At 54.5% G+C, this 18,080-nt stretch overlaps 1 protein-coding gene across 1 annotated transcript in view; it reads right to left on the reverse strand.

Moving 5' to 3' along the window:
- FAM78B (family with sequence similarity 78 member B) overlaps positions 1-18,080 on the reverse strand; it is a 54,141-nt gene that overhangs the window by 11,638 nt on the left and 24,423 nt on the right. The window contains exon 2 of the mRNA XM_066371383.1: positions 682-1,633. Within this exon, the coding sequence (XP_066227480.1) occupies positions 1,111-1,633 (523 nt within the window). The 3' untranslated portion in view covers positions 682-1,110. The remainder of the gene's footprint in view (positions 1-681; positions 1,634-18,080) is intronic.

Consider the following 18,080-nt stretch of genomic DNA (forward strand, 5'->3'; position numbering starts at 1 on the left):
GCCATGTGGAGCCTGCTGTGCGTGCTTGCATGCTCACATGCGTTCTACATGTCCAGATCATTCAGAAACTAAACAAACCCAAACCAACAAAAAGTGAAAAATACAATTCTTCTTTGTTGACCTTGACCTGTTCTTGAAGCCCTCCTATGTGGAGCCATGGCGCATATACATGACCTTTTTGTAAATTTAGGACTGGCAAGGGGAACAGGCTGAGCAGCTGGTAAACCAGAGTCACGATTCAGGTTGCACTAAAAACACGGTCAAGGCCCCAAATATCACAGCACACTGCAGCCTGTGTTAGAAACGATCTGTCCAAATACTGTGTGTGATCTATCCAAATACTCTGAATACTCGGACACTTCTTTGAAGAGGGAGGTAGCTGGAACTCGGGAGTCCCCATCGGGGAGTTCACATCAGCACCTTGGACAGCGCCTAGGGCTCCCCTCTCAGAATAGAGCAAATCCTCTATTGCCTGCAGTTTTCTAAGTGGTCCTTACATTCCAGTGCGAAGAGTGATGATCTGATAACCAACTCATAAATGCACAACAGTGAATTTGCAATAATAACTGACTCCTTCCTCCCTCTCCCCACTGCCCATTCTGCTCACCACCTGACGTCATTCCGCCCCCTCTCTGCCAACCCCACCCCCCACCCCCATCAGACAGTGGGGCTGTGTCTTACAGACGCCTGGTGTGGATGTTTTCACTTCTGCTTCTCATTGGTTGGAAAGCAGCACTTGCCACAGGCACGGTTTAATTTAATTTCCACCCCCCTGCATCTCACAGGAGGGAAATGGTCAATAGTTCGGATAAAAGAATCATCCCAGTCAGCTCCAAAATATGGCTACTTGCATGGTAATCACAGCAAGTCTGTCAGCTCAGGGATTTCTTTATTCCTAAGAGGAAGGGTTTTTTGTGTTTTTTTTTTTCCCCTAAGGATTATGGTTCTACCACCCAAGGAGCAGCCTCGCTCTCCACACGTGGCTGCAAAGGCAGGCAAACCAAGAGGTCTGCTTTGGCTCAGAAACTCAGTTTGGCCGCTGCCGGCCCCGGCAACCTCCCTGCGCATCTTTGCGGCATGTGCTCCACACACAGTCAGGCCAGTCAGCATCTACTTGGGAGGGATCACCACCAGAGGTGGCCCCCGCTTGGGCCTCCACATGAGGACCTGGGCATCATTGGCATTGGGTTTCACTAGTGCGTTGGGGGGGATGGGTTCCATCCTGCTCAGGATCCGGGGTTGCTCCTGCTGAGTCCTGCCCACCAGCCGGGCCCGCTGGCCCAAGAGCTGAAGAGGGTCCACTTCAATGTCCACCCTCATCCTCCACTTAATGGTCTGCAGAATGATCTTCTCTTTCGTGGTCGTGTTCATGGCCACCAGCCAGGTGGTGAAACTTTGGTCCCGCTTGATCCTGGTGAGCAGAGGCACATTGCTGTCACTCACTGGCACTGCCCACGTCACACTCGGGTAGAAGTTGTCATTCATGCTGACGGAGAATCTGGAGATCTTGTTGGTGGGGCCGACCAGGGTCACAGTTTCTGTGGTGTTCCCGTACCAAGGGTAGCTCACCCCGTCCGAGTCACTGATGGCTTTTACTCGCCCTTCCCTTAAGTCAGGCAGTTCCCAGCTTGACCTGGCAAAGCAGAAGACATGCAGAAGAAGAGAAGAGGCTGAATGAATTTTTCAAAAGCTGGAGAGGTGCCCGCTACTTCCTAACACAGCCCTAATGTGGGCACAAGGGGACATTCAGAGGGCATTTCAGGTCAAAATGTTCTATGTGGTGCTGTCTCAGGATTAAACAGAAACAAAGCAAAACAAAAATAAAAAAGCAACACCAAAACAAGTTAAAAAACAACAACAACCAGAGCTGGTCCAAATGGAAGCAGAAAACTAGGCATTAGCGAGACCCACCAGGAGAAGGCATCAATGACTTAGGATAGTGGAATTATAATCACGTGTTTATAATTATAATCACTGTAAAAACCACTCTTGGGGGAAGTATGAGGGTGTGTAAGGTGCGTTCATTGGAAAGTGAGGGTGGTTAAAGTTTGATGTACTCAGAAGGAACCATCAGGTTGTAAGAGGCAAAAGAAGGTGAAGTTAGAGATTACACTAACTTCTAGGTAATCAGTAGAATTTCTACTCAACAAAGAAGGCTGTTTAAAATCCCAGTCACTGCCAATCCAACACTTATCCAACACAAAGAAACTGGTAACACAAGGAGCTAGTGGTCACCTTCTGGGACCACCTCAGTGTGAAACCTGTGCTGCAGGCTGGCAGACATGGTGTCTCACAGCTGTTCTCCCACTGTCTTCAAGTCCAGCTTGCAAGTCTACTTGCTTAGTTTAGCAAACTTGCTTCCTGGCATTTTGCTACTTCTCCTGGCTGCCCTCAACCTTGTACAGAAAGTGGGAGGATAATGTGCCCAACTCTTAGAGCATGTCTCTCTCCCCTGCCATGGACTCATCACCACCATCATCACCACCATCAACATCATCATCATCACCACCATCACCACCACCACCATCACCACCATCATCACCATCACTACCATGATCACCACCACCACCACCATCAACATCATCATCACCACCATCATCACCACCATCAATCACTACCACCATCACCACCACCACCACCACCATCACCATCACCACCATCACCACCATCACCACCATCACCATCACCACCACCATCATCACCACCATCACCATCACCATCACCATCACCACCACCACCACCACATCACCATCATCATTACCACCACTATCACCACCATCATCACCATCCCCACCATCACCATCCCCACCATCACCATCATCTACATCCCCACCATCACCACCATCATCACCATCACCACCACCATCATCACCATCACCATCATCACCACCATCACAATCATCACCACCATCATACCCACCATCACCACCACCATCACCACCATCACCATCACTACCACCATCACCACCACCACCACCATCATCACCATCACCACCACTACCTCTACTATCACCATCTCTACCACCATCACCATTACCATCACCACCATCATCACCACCATCACCATCACTACCACCATCACCACCACCATCACCATCATCACCACTACCTCTACCATCACCATCTCTACCACCATCACCATTACCATCACCACCACTACCACTACCATCACCATCTCTACCACCATCACCATCACCATCACTATTACCACCACCACCACCATCACCATCACCACCATCACCAACATTACCACCATCACCATCACCATCACCATCACAATTACCACCATCACCATCACCATCACCACCACCACTACCACCATCATCACCATCACCATCATCACCACCATCACAATCATCACCACCATCATACCCACCATCACCACCATCACCATCACTACCACCATCACCACCACCATCACCATCATCACCATCACCACCACTACCTCTACTATCACCATCTCTACCACCATCACCATTACCATCACCACCATCATCACCACCATCACCATCACTACCACCATCACCACCACCATCACCATCATCACCACTACCTCTACCATCACCATCTCTACCACCATCACCATTACCATCACCACCACTACCACTACCATCACCATCTCTACCACCATCACCATCACCATCACTATTACCACCACCACCACCAACACCATCACCACCATCACCAACATTACCACCATCACCATCACCATCACCATCACAATTACCACCATCACCATCACCATCACCACCACCATCATCACCATCACCATCACCACCACCACTACCACCATCATCACCATCACCATCATCACCACCATCACAATCATCACCACCATCATACCCACCATCACCACCACCATCACCACCATCACCATCACTACCACCATCACCACCACCACCACCATCATCACCATCACCACCACTACCTCTACTATCACCATCTCTACCACCATCACCATTACCATCACCACCATCATCACCACCATCACCATCACTACCACCATCACCACCACCATCACCATCATCACCACTACCTCTACCATCACCATCTCTACCACCATCACCATTACCATCACCACCACTACCACTACCATCACCATCTCTACCACCATCACCATCACCATCACTATTACCACCACCACCACCATCACCATCACCACCATCACCAACATTACCACCATCACCATCACCATCACCATCACCATAATTACCACCATCACCATCACCACCACCATCATCACCATCACCATCACCACCACCACTACCACCATCACCACCATCATCACCATCACTACCATCATCACAAGCACCACCACCATCATCACCATCACTATCATCATCACCACCATCACCATCACCATCACCACCACCACCATCACCACCATCATCACCACCATCATCACCATCACCACCACCACCATCACCACCATCATCATCATCACTACCATCATCACTACCACCATCACCACCACCACCACCACCACTACCACCATCATCACCACCACCATCACCATCACCATCACCACCACCACCATCACCACCATCACCATCACCACCACCACCACCACCATCACCATCACCACCACCACCACCACCATCACCACCATCACCACCACCATCACCACCATCATCACCACCACCATCACCACCATCATCACCACCATCACCATCACCACCACCATCACCACCATCACCACCATCATCACCACCAGCACCATCACCACCATCACCATCACCATCACCATGGCTGATACTTACTGAGTCTCTGCTCCAACCACTGTGCTAAGTACTTTATGCTTTCTTAGTTAACGCTCAAAACAGACTACAAGATAAATGAATTTTTCTTTCCATTTTACATGAGAGAGGATGGAGACACTTCAAATTCTGGGTGGGCCAAACCAGAATCACCTTGTCCATGGCAAAGCTGGCTCTTTCTCCTGTTTCTGCTACAGCAGTGGCCCAGTGCTAACTGTCTTCCAGGCCAGAAGTGAGGGTCATCTTTGGCTGCTCCTCTGCCCTCTCCTAGATTGCCACACCTACTGTATCACTGCATCTTAAGAAATCTTCATCAAAGGAATAAGTAAATATTTGGTTTTAGAACCATTTTCACGCCTGTACACCTGTAGCTTGGTAGAGCTTGTATCTGACACAAGACTTTGCCCCACAGTTTTACACTTTATATAGTCATTCACCTTAAAAACAAAATCAAAAACAAAAACTGAACATCTACTATTCATTTAGGATCTATGATTAGAATAGCACCCGTACCTAACACTGGAAGGTATTTCTGCTTAAGGGGGAAACAGACAAGGCACAAAAATAGAAATGAATGAATTGGCTACGATGAGCTTGGGGTGAGAATCTAATGAGATAATGAAGGGGAAGCACTTGGCACAGTGGGGGGCACAAAGCAAGTGACACTGGAGGGGAGGGGCAAGGAGAGAAGGAAGACAACAGCGAGAGCGTCGTCCGGTCATCCCGGGGCAGGCACTGGGCACACCTGTTGGAGGTAGGGGTCATTCGACGCCATTCCCACAATGAACAGCAGCGCCTCCTGTATAAAATGGGACTAGAAGCAGCTGGAGGCCTCTCTGCATCTCCGAGCTGCCGTCCCCAGGGCTGAGCGAAGGGAGGGTGCCTGCAGGTGCTCAGGGAAAGCATACCCCGCCAGGTCACTGTTAGTTATTATCTCCTCCCACGGCCCTCTTTGCCTCGCTGTGATAAACAGTGTTTGCATTTCAGACAGCCTGCCATTGACCCAGCGCTCACAGCTAATGGACCCGCCGATGGAGCTAATAATGAAAACATCGATTACTGCCGCCTTCAGGCTTTCTGCCTCTCATTTTTAGGAGAGGCAAATCTTAATTGAACAAGCTCACAGGAGGAATTCCATTCAAATAAGGGGTCCCTGGGTGGGGGTCCAGATGCCACCCAGACCAACCAGTTCTCCAAAGCCCACCAGGTCACAGACACCTCTCCGAAGAGCCCCACTTGGCTCCCCTGTAGCCCAGTGGTCATCAAGGAGATGGGGACAGCACTGCCATTCGTGAAGGCAAGGGGTGGGCTGGTGGGTGCAGGGGCACTGCCGACCCTAACATCCTGATGGCGTGTGGGATTGGGGTCGGGGTGACCACACATGAAGGGTGCACACAGAGCTCCTAGGGGAGGCTGAGAGATTCACGACAGTGCTGCCCCCAGGCCCAGGTGACAGAAGTCCCTGCCTGGTCCTACATTCTAAAGGGGCTGGGACAGCCACTCAGGTATCTTCTGGCTACAATGGGCAAGGGGTCCATGGGGCTGTGAGGACCGATGCCCAGGACCTCAGTACTCCTACCCAAAACTTGCCTCCAGGGCCTGTGCAGGCCTTTTCCCTGGTCTGTCTTCCCAAGGGCAGTCCATTCCACCTGGGTGTGCACCCTGGGCTCACGGGGCGGCCACAGCGGCTGGGTTACCTCTACTACACTGAGAAGGTGGGGGGAGGGGCTCCCCTTCTCTCTTCATCTCCATGGCTCACCCTGGCGAAGTCCCCACTCAGGAATGTGGGAAGTTGAGCTAGCGAAACTCCACATTCTGAGGACCCAGGCTCTCCTCCACAGCCATGAGCCCACCTGCCAGCCGGCTCCCTGCTCAGTGTCACTTGGACTTGGCAAACACAGCACTCCGCACCTTTCTGTCCCCCAAACCCTGCCGGGAAGGAGCTGGAAATAAGAGCCCAGGATGAGAGGTCAATAGACAAGACAGGACAGGGGCACACAGCTCAGGGCCGGGGAGAGGGCTGTGCTGGGAGGTGGGGGGCAGGAGTGGGGGACACCAGTGCCCCATGTCCCCCGGTGAGTCGCGAAGCCACAGCCTCTGGGCAGCCTGTCAGCCCACGCAGACGCCAATGCCGGGCCTGGCGCTGGCCCAGGTCCTGCTCCTCAGATGGTTTGCACCATGATTACAGAGTAAGTTTTAAAATTAGGTTTTCCTCATTCTGCACTGTTTATGTCAGACTCCGGGAAGCCTGGAACTACCAGCCTCCCACCTCCCCTCCGCCCTCTTCCCTTCCGACCGCATCCTGTCCTTTCCGCCCCTTGGCGAGGCCCGTTTTCCCACAGCGGAAAGACCGTACCCAGACCCTCCGTTTGGGGAGCGGCCCCAGGTGGAGGTGAAGGCCTTTCTAGCCAGGGCCCTCCTGCTCCATCTGGACGGGGTCTCTCTAGCCTCGGGGACACCTGCTCACTACAGATTCACCCTCCACAAGTCAGAGCTCAGTCCTCTTGGACCCCTGTCCCAGGTGGGCTGTTAGAGGCCTTCATCAGCCTGTTCCCATGGGCGGCCCCGAGGTCTCGGGTGGATGGGGTCTGAGGGTGGTCTGCCTCCGACTCCACTTCTGAGCTTCTTGGAATGAAGTGTCACCCCCACCCCTGTGCAGAAAAAGGCAGTGTCCCTAAGTGTGCCCTGTGCTGGACATGGCCTCGAGCTCATAGCCTCTCCAAGGTGACGGGTCAGAGGGCCTCTCGTGGGGTCGGATGCCAGAATCTGTCTCGGTCTGCAGGGCCGCCACCCTGCTCTCTCCAGGTCACTGCAGTGCTCTCCTTGCTGGGCCCCACAAGCTGCACATGTCGCCTTTCAGAACGTAAATCAATCTCACTGAGAACCCACGCCAGCCTCTGCACACTTACAAACACCATGGTGCACGGCTGGGTCCTCCCCACCTCCCCACACCATCTCCAAGGCCCTAGGCTCCGTGCAGGCCAGCAACCCCAAACAAAAGTAGCTCTTTTGAAATAAAAAAGATTCGTACTCGGGTCAGGTAGACAATGCCCCACCTGTCCCACCCCTACGACCCTTCTTCCCTGTGTCCACTCTCTGACGCTGGGCTCTTAGGTGGGTTGAAAGATGTCTACAGGAAGCCCTATCTGCACACGCCACTCTTCGTGGCCCCTGAGCTCACAGCCGCAGGGATAACTCTCCATTTTCTAAGGCAGGACTTCCAACCATCTGCCCATCTACCCACACATGAACCTGCCCTGGACAAGCAGACCGATGCCCTGCCCCTGAAACTGACCCCTTACACAACAGGAAGTCTGCAGAAGAAAAAGGCTATGTTGCCAGGAAGGAGGTGCCATCAGCCAAAGGAAGAGGTCTTCTCTCTGGGGACGATGGGTTAAGTTCACCCTCTTGTGGCAGTGACACCCCACTGAAGGGAATGTGGTCCCACCCAAAATTAAGAGTAAAGAAAAGCCCCGTTGGAGATATGGCTAATTTTAAATTAGTTTCATGATTTCTTGAACATTTACCATGCGCCTGGCACTGTCTGCAGGGGACACCAAGACTCATAAGATAAGGTCGCTGCCCCTGGGGAATGGCATCATGATTTGGGGAGCACAGACCGAGAGAGGCAGACCACTTTGGTGTGATGGGGGACATCTGGGGATCGACACATGTCACCGTGGGGGCCGCAGGCAAAGCGCCTGAGCCAGCTCGGGACAGGAGGGCGGGGATAACAACAGCCCACGCCGCCCGGCATCTTCACCCGTGTTCACCTATAGTAACCCTCACAAACACCCAGCGCGGCCGGAACTGGCATCATCCCCGTAGGAAGTGGGAGGAACTGAGGTCTGGGCAGGTACATCAGCGAGCCACTGGTAAGGTGGGACCTGACACCAGCCACCTGGCCCCTGAGTGGAGTCCTGGACAGAGAAGGAGAGGAGGCAGTGGCATGGCTGACGGCTCCAGGTACGGGCAGAGTCACCTGGATGGAGAGTCAGGCCAAGAGTGAGGGTGAGGGAGCGGAGGGGCGGTGGTGGCCTGGACCACTCCCCCGTGGCCGTGTGGCTGGGCTGGTGCAGGGGTTTCAGTATATCACTTCGTGGGTCCTGACCCCTCCCGCTGCCGTGGAGATACTCACTGAGGTGGTGACGGAAGGAACAGGAAAAGGGCCGCCGGCTTAGCGCGTCACATGTCACAGCACATCCCTCTTTTAAACGCTCTCTCTTAATCTTCACAATAATTTTATGAAGACACTAGGTTTTATTTTATTATTATTATTATTATTATTATTATTTTGTATTTTTGTATTTTTCTGAAGCTGGAAACGGGGAGAGACAGTCAGACAGACTCCTGCATGTGCCCGACCAGGATCCACCAGGCATGCCCACCAGGGGGCGATGCTCTGTCACAACCAGAGCCACTCTAGCGCCTGGGGCAGAGGCCAAGGAGCCATCCCCAGCGCCCGGGCCATCTTTGCTCCAATGGAGCCTCGGCTGCGGGAGGGGAAGAGAGAGACAGAGAGGAAGGAGAGGGGGAGGGTTGGAGAAGCAGATGGGCGCTTCTCCTGTGTGCCCTTGCCAGGAATCGAACCCGGGACTTCTGCACGCCAGGCCGACGCTCTACCACTGAGCCAACTGGCCAGGGCCTTATTATTTTTTTTAAGACAAGCAAACCAATGCTCCGAAAGGCTAAGTGAGCTTCCTCAAGGGCCGCCAGCGAGGGCGTGACGGGACCAGGTCCTGAACCTCCATCCACATCCTGTTTCTAACATGGTCTCCCCCACATCCTGTGGCAGGATGCAGAAACTGGGGAGGTCACCGGGGCAGAGCTATCACTTTTCTGGAAAAAAATAAATAAATAAAAATAAATTAATTAATTAAAAAAGATGGGGGCCATCAGTATCCAGAGCCTATTTTTCTCAAGAATTTTCCAGAACTTGGCTCACTGGGGGAAAGAGCTATCCAAACTGCCTGTAACAGCCTTGGGAAACATGAGCCAAAAATAATTAGCTAATGAGCTACCATCGATGCTAATTATCTCTGCCAATGGAGGCGAGCGGGTAGGTGGAGAATAGAAAGCAGAGGAAACCTGGTCCCTTCGATGCTGGCCCGCCCCATGCACACATCTGCCTGGTGTTCTCTCCCCACCTGCCGCCAGGGGCTTGTGTAGTGGGACCCCTCCAGGTGTCGGGTGCTCTTTGCCGCCTCCGTTGCCGGCCTGAGGAGTTGGTCCCACCTGACCTCACCCCACCTAGGCTCAGGTCTGGTTCTGCACCTCGTCCCTGCCTGGTGGGCATCCAGCTTCCATAAGCCTGTTTCTGTCACTGGGATGCAGATTTTGGTTTCCCTTTACCCCGTGCTCTGAAGCTGCCAGCCAGCCTTGCCCACCCAGGAATCCATCCCTGATCCTTAGGACCCACCGGCCCCTGGGCATGGGGCTCCCTGAAGTGGATTTTGGGTATGGACCATACCTCTCAGTTCAGTCCAAACAAAGCCCCTGAAATGGGGTACCATCTAATTATTTTGCGTGGTTCTGTAGGAAAAGAGGAGTAGGTAACTTGAACTCTCCCACGATGCCCACGTCACAGACAGCACACCAGGCCTCAGAGACCTAACTCGCCGCGACCTGGCCAGGCTGGAATGCCGCCTGGGTGCAGCTTGATCCCTGGAGCCACACTCTCAAATGCACTGTAATTCCGGGGAGTTCGGGAGGTGAAGACACATTTTACACCTATGGGAGGGGTAGCTGCTTCCTCAAGGAGTGTTTCTGGACCAGGAAAGTTTGTGTTCCCCCGTTTGGCAAGTTTCTTTGAAATACGCATCCAGTTTCTTCAAGTGGACGTGGCCATTGGTGAGAAGTGACCCAGACCAGGTACCGGGCAGAAAGGTGGCCGGTGGACACGGTCAAGGACACACCTCATGTCTTGTTGTGAACAGGGGGTCATGAACGGCAGGTGAGACACGCCGATGATCATCGTGAATCTTAATGTGCAAGCAGGTATTCCAAGTTGCTCCTCTGCCCATTACCATCACCAAGGAAAAAGGGGCCTGACGGGGCATTTGTCACCTTTTATTGCCTTTTCTCCCAGGTCAAAAGCAGGAGAGAAGAGACTGAAATGTCACTGCCCTCCCCTGCCAGGTGACCTACCTGACCCAGAGCTCACAGACCCTTGTTAACACCTTCCTCTCTACAGAACACCTTCTCCACGTGCCCAGGCACTACAACACCAGGCCTGTGCCATGCTAACGGAGGACAGCCTCATGGAGAAAAGCGTGTCCGCACAATGCTTTGCAGAACAGAAGAGCAGAGGCCTCTCTGGTCCCATGAGTGGGAGGCAGGCAGGCAGGCAGGGGACATGGAATGTGCCATTTCATTTTTAAAGAAAGCAACAAAACGAGTAGATACGGCTTAGGGGCTGGGGGTCAGGCCGGCATCCTGCAGGGCTGCTTCCAGGGGGGACAGCCTCATCCTGGGGTGGGTGACTGTGCACAGGGGTGCGGTGGCGGGGCAGGGGACGTGGGGAGTGTGCGTTTGTGTGTGCAGGTGTGTGCTTGCGTGTGTTGAGTTCGTGGCTCTCCCCAGCGCCAGGGGTCCCGGAAGTGAAAGGCGGGAAGCACCGAATGCCACCCTGAGCAGCAGCCACTGGAGGGAGACTGTACCCGGGACGGTGCCTGTGCCTATGCACACATACATGTACACATACGCACAAAAATATATACACTTATATACACACACCAGGCAGACGCGTGCTGGCTTGAGTGTCCCCGCATGTGGGGACGCAGACACTCTTCCTAGCTTCTGATTCTGTGGGCTGTGCTGCTCAGACGCACCAGGAGAAAGGAGGGGGGGAGGGGAGGGGAGGGGAGGGGAGGGGAGGGGAGGGCTACAGGGGTGGGGGGACACATCCCTCTCCATCAGGAGCTGTAGAGACGGCATCTCCACGCCCGGCTGTCAGGCCCTGCCCTGCTAAGAATGCTCACTCCTGCCTCTGCCCGCCTTCCTGAGCCTGCTGGGACCCCAGGCCTCTTCAGCCATCCCTCTCACCACCCTTGGGGCTGGAGGTGAGCAAACCAGGAACCACTTAGGGGGCAGAGAGAAGCCTGGTGCTGGGTCCCCAGGCCCAGTGACAGGAGATACACCGAGACCAGGGGCAGTGAAGGCAGCAGGTAGCAGACAGCAGTGTGATTCCCGCTGGGAACAGCCCGGCCCTGAGCTGCGCCCTGGCAGGAACCCCCCACCCCCCGCCCCGCCCGCAGTTCATTCAGAATGGCTTCAGGATCATGGGTTGGCGTAAATACAGACAATCGGCTAAGCAGCCTAACCACAGGTTTTCAGCTGAAAATGACATCTGGTCCCAACATACTCTCTATCTCTGAGAAACCCACACTGCCAGCAAGGATTGTCCTCGGGGGCTCTGACGTATGGAGAACACAAGGGTACATCTCCAGCTCCTCTAGGGGCCTCTGGGTCCCCGTCCTCAGCCAGGAGCCGTGGCGGGGGACGGGCGGTAGCTGGCCACGCAGCCCGGAGAGCCCCACATCCTGCATCTCCCCAGGGAGATGACTTGATGGAAATGCCTCCCATGGTGGCCCTCATTCCCAGTCCCCCCACATTCTAGCCATGTGACTACTGCATGCCTCAGTGTCCTCGTCTCAGATGGGAATAAGGACAAGGCTATCTCCACTGTCCTGCAGTCATGAGGAGACATGCCCTGACGCCTTGGCCGCCTCTCCTCACCCAGGAGGCCTTCCTCCTGGCACACCCATGGTGACAGGCCAGCCTGCACCCCCCTCTGCACCCTGGCCTGTGGGCCTCAGGAAGCCAGCCTGGTTGCCCGGGAGACCAGGCTGGAGTCCCAGCATCAGGAGATGATGAAGTGCTCTCTTCAAAAGGGATTCGTCACTGGCCCTGACCCTGGGCCGCCACCAAGTCCTGACTTCACAGCCTCCCTCCGCACAGCTGGGCACCTTTGAAGAGTCAGGCAGTCGGAACCATGGCTGCAGCTGGCTCTGCCCTGGGATACCGTTCATTATCTTCTCTCCCCAGGGCTGAGCCGACGCACGCGGTGGGCATCACAGGCGTCTCCCCATGCCTGTGACCTCCACGAGCCTGCTCTCTGTCACCGACATGGTGAGTGCACCTCCCGTGCACACTGGCTGGGGACTAGGCTGGCGCTGGTTTCTTCGGACACCATGAAAATTGTAACCAAGCCACACAGAGAAAGCTGCAGTGTCCCCAGTTTGGGGGATTGGGGCATGTGGCCCCTCATGTGGCAGAGCTCTGGGAAGCTGCATGCTTTGGGGTCTGTGAGGAGTGACAGCAGCGGTAATGGCATCAAAGGGTTTCAGGATCGGCTAAGCCCAGGGTCCCCCTGTACACAGGGCTGGGGATCAAGGAGGTGTCAGTATGGGCATGAATGGGCACATATAGTCACGCCAGGGGAGGGTCTGAAGGGACCTTGCCGAGCAAACTGACTAAGGGGAGCTTGCTGGAAACAGGGGACTCTCTCCAAAGCGGTGGGCAGAAATAGGAAGGGCAGGTGATACTGGGTCTCGTGTTTGTTCTCCGCACCCCAACGAACGAGCCTTCATTTTCTTTTCTTTTTTTTTTTTTGTATTTTTCTGAAGCCGGAAACGGGGAGAGACAGTCAGACAGACTCCCACATGCGCCCGACCAGGATCCACCCGGCACGCCCACCAGGGGCGACGCTCTGCCCACCAGGGGGCGATGCTCTGCCCCTCCGGGGCGTCGCTCTGCCGCGACCAGAGCCACTCTAGTGCCTGGGGCAGAGGCCAAGGAGCCATCCCCAGCGCCCGGGCCATCTTTGCTCCAATGGAGCCTTGGCTGCGGGAGGGGAAGAGAGAGACAGAGAGGAAGGAGGGGGGGAGGTGGAGAAGCAAATGGGCGCTTCTCCTATGTGCCCTGGCTGGGAATCGAACCCGGGTCCCCTGCACGCCAGGCCGACACTCTACCGCTGAGCCAACCGGCCAGTGCCGAGCCTTCACTTTCGGAGTCAAGACGCTTCACGTGAATAGCTGTGCTGACGCAGGACGCTAGAATCTCAGGTGTGTCAAGGCCGCCTATGAGGGGCTGGAATGGCTCCCACCCACCACGGACCCTCTGATGGTGGCTCACGTACCGCGTCCCGGCTACACCTATGGTCTGGCTGGGAAACGCGATACGTCCCTCATATTGGCTACGAGTCACTGGGACTATGACTCCTTTATGGCCAACTGACGTGGAAAGGAAGTCACACCCACAAGGTCCAAGGGTATGTCTCTATAATAGAAAACTGGGACGTTCTTGACCGAGGATGCCTCCCACACCGGGCTTCCGAGGGGTGCAATGAAGGGGGGTCATCAGTTCCGGGTACATCAGAGTCACCCCATAAATGCTCACTGTTGTCTAATTTCCTGTAAGATTTAAAATCTAAAGCCAGGAACATGTCCCTGGCTTCCCAAGGGCTGGCTCATGACCAGCAGCTCTCCATTTCGCCCGAGAGAATGTAAATTGAATTCAGCAGGTGGCACGGTCCAGGTTCTTAAAGGTCTGACTAACGCCAGGAGGCATGACTCAGCGCACCACACCACACCGCACCGCACCAGGGCCTGCCTGGGCTGTGAGTCCGCCAGCTCGTCTCTGGCAGCGGCTGGGTCTTGGCCAGACTGCTGCTTCTTGTCAACCCTGGGAGTGGGGCGCTCGCCCCTGGCCCAGCCTTGCCCTGCCCTTCAGCTTGGTGGCCCCCACCTTCTGCCCAGATTTCCACGTTCCTGTCCTAATTGTTCTCACAGCCCCGGTTGAGAGAAATGTAGGTGCGTGGCCAAAGCAAGGTTCTGTGGAGCCTGGCCCATAGCTTCTGATCCTTACCTCCCTTCACCCAACTGATATAAAAGCACCAAGCTGGTGTTTCGGGTCAGCGGCCTGGGCTGGACCTAGGAGAGAACCTTCTGGCACCTGAGAGGACAGCGCCTTGCCTTGGAGTCCTCCTCTAAATGCCGAAGAGACCAGCTCTGGCCCGCCTTCCTCCAATGAGACAGACGTCCCCGGAAAAGCTGGGACGAACATCTGCCTTCTTGGGTTTCAGTGATGAAGAGCAGAGCACATCCCCACTCCAGCCACTGCTCTCTGCAGGACACACTGGGTGCTCTGTCGCTCCAAGGGGCAGGCGTGGTCTGAGCTCCTGCCCCCCAACCAGCAGGCCAGGTACGACGAAGCCCCCGACCACCTCTGGTCCCCTGGGTGCGTCCCCTCTCCAGTCACCTCATTTCATCTTTGAAACCATCCTGTGGGTCAACCCCATTTTACAGTTGTGGAAACTGAGACCCACAAAGGTTAGGTAACTGACCCAAAGCTGCATTCCTACTAAGTGCCTGAGCTGGGGTCTGAGTCTTTAAAGACTGTATTCTCTTAGAAAGTCCACTTCAAGTACACTGGGCTGAATTGGCTTAAGTTAGAGAGAAGAGAGATAAAAAAAAAAATCCATTTTCTAATTAAAAACTAAAAGTACAGCAACTGCATCTTTTGGAAGAGACTGGCTGTGGAGGCCAGAGGGTCCTGCGGCCTGAGAGAGAAGAGGTCGTCTGTGTCATGGGTGTGGTCTCTCTGGGACACGGGGGAACCTGCAGAAGGTGGAAAGGTGAACCTTCACCTCCTTCCTACTGTGCCTTTGGCTCAGCTCCTAGCAGCCCAGAGACAATCACATAGGGCAAACTGAGGCAGACAGCTGTTACATCCTCATTTCTTCTCTGCCACATCCCTGTGAGTACGTGCATAGCCCCCTGCCCCCAATCCACAGATGAGAACAGCAGGAGAGAGGGAGAAAGCTGGGGCTGCCACATTTTCCTTCTGCTGCCAAGGGCACAGAAGATCCACCAGGGGGCATGGACCCTCCCAGGGCATGGACCCACCCGGGGCACCGACCTGCCTAGAGCAGCCCCTCCTGGTGGCTCAGTCCCTCCTGGCTGGAAGTGGAGCGGACATGCACTGTGTCAGGTACCAGGTAGACTTCTGGGATTCAGAGAGAGACAAGGTCCTGGTCTTCACCTCTGAGAACCTGTCCGTGCTGGGGCCTGCCCACATTTCCCATAGGCCATCTCTGTAAATCCTCACACAGCCGCAAAGTCAGCATCGCCGTCCTCACTTAATACATGCAGCACCCACATTTCAGAGATGTTAAGGAACAGGTCCAAAGACACACAGCACAGAAGTGGAGGAGCTGGGCTTTGATCTCGGGTGTGCCTGTGTGCTTTTCCCAACACACCGTGAGACTACCTCTCGCAGCATCTGCTGGCTGGCCACGCCAGAGAGACAACCTCACTGAGCCCAGACAGCACACGGACGCCTGCCCCGGTGAACCCGCGGGCTAAGGACGGTACCAAGGCCACACCTCACCTGGCACGGCCCCAGCTGCCAGGTGGCAAACGGATCCACACAGGATTCCTTCGCCTGCGCCGTGGTTATCTTAGAAATCAACGGTGACACTGTAGAGTCACTGTGTCGGCATTCTGCTATTGGATAAAAACCACCTGTGAAGCCGGCTTGGCTGGGGTAGAAGTGTTTGTGTCAAAAGCTTGGAAATGTATATAAAATATAACCCTTGGACATGGGGACTGAAGGACATGTGGAGACTAAGAAACGGGAACGGGGAAGCTGGGCCAACAACTCGCATTTTATCATCCTGTTTATACCTGTTAGACCTGTTAACAGGACCCAAACTTCTCTGCATCTCCTTCCTTCCTCCAGTTCAATTATTTATTCATTTCTCATTCCCTGATCTAGTTCTCATTGTTTCCATTCGTTTCTTGCTCTCTCACTTTGCTGCTCCCTCCCTGCCCCCTCACTCTAGGCACAGGAAGCCAGTGGCAGGAGGAAGGGAGCAGAGGGCTGTGACAGGAGTCACCGGGAGGCAGGAGCCTGGACAACAGGCAGACAAGTTGGGGATCGGCCCCACACTGGCGCCCAGGAGTTGTGTGGCCTTGGGCGAGTCCGTACCTCCTGTACCCCCATCTCCGATAAGCAGGGGGGTTCATACCTGGGGTCCTGTCCACCTGACAGCTCACCGGGTTTGGTGGACTGTGAATAGCTACACACATGTACGCTTGATCTCAGCCAAAGGCTGAGAAGCGATAGCCACACACAGATACATCGCTGTCTGTATCAGCTAGAGGCCAGAGGGGAGCAGTCTCACAGCTGGTGACCGCCGCCAACAGCCACACATGCGAGCCAGGAGGCCCTGGGCCATGTCACTTCACTTTGCCCGAGAGCAAATCTGGCATGGGGCTCAGTGACCAGTGGCCAGGGCAGACCCAGAGATTCGGCCAGCCTCTCTCTGGCCGCTTAACCGCTAAATATTAATGACTAAATAAGTATGTAGTGGGGGGCGGGGAATGATGGGTGTCCCAGGAACCATCACTGCGATAGTCCTTTCTCATATGCATCTAAGGGTCCCAACATCACAAGTGCAGACAGATGGTGCTGGAAGGAAGTAATACGAGCAGTTGGGGGAGGGAATAAAGCAATTTCATGGGAGGAGGACTAAACCCACGTCTGACCACCTGCGGAGGGGAGGGGACAAGGTGTGAATGCTGGTGGTGGGTGTCCCCAGGAAGGGCAGAGGCTTTTGTGGGACCCACTCACCCCCTTGGGTCTGGGCTCCGTTTTTCCCACTGGCTGTGTGAACGGTGCCAGGAGGCCCACGGGTAGCAATTCGGGCTCAGAGCCCCAGCTGGGCTGAGCCCTGTGTGTGTACAGAGTCTGAGTGTCCCCATGTACTGTCCGACTCTTAGGAAAAAACAGCATAAGGGTCCATTTTCCGTGTAGTCCTGCTCCTGCTGTTGACTATCAGTTCCAAACTCGGACTCTTTCTGCTCCCAATAAGGGGCTCTGCCCCGGGAATGAAGGCCCCAGGTTGAGCTCTTGTTCTTTCTTCTCAATGCGTGTTACCTTTGGAGGGTCACATGAATCATTGCAAAAAAAAAGATGAATGGATTTGAGAAGCCCCATCTCTGCTGAACAAACACCACATTGAGCAAACTGTCGAGCGCCTTTCCCCACAGGACGCGTGTGAGGCCACGGCGGGCACGGATGTGGGAATGTCTGGAAAAGGCCCCGATATAGTGCTTTTTCCCTGGACACTCTGCAGTGCCCCAAACTCCTGGTTACTGGTTTTCTGTCTTATTTTTTTTTTTTAATTTTTTTAATTTTTCTGAAGTGAGAAGTGGGGAGACAGAGAGACAGACTCCCGCATGTGCCTGACCAGGACCACCCGGCATGCCCACCAGGGGGCGTTGCTCCATTGCGGCCAGAGCCATTCTAGCACCTAAA

Source organism: Saccopteryx leptura, chromosome 2 (genome assembly GCF_036850995.1).
Source record: "Saccopteryx leptura isolate mSacLep1 chromosome 2, mSacLep1_pri_phased_curated, whole genome shotgun sequence".
In the NCBI taxonomy this organism is placed as follows: domain Eukaryota; kingdom Metazoa; phylum Chordata; class Mammalia; order Chiroptera; family Emballonuridae; genus Saccopteryx; species Saccopteryx leptura.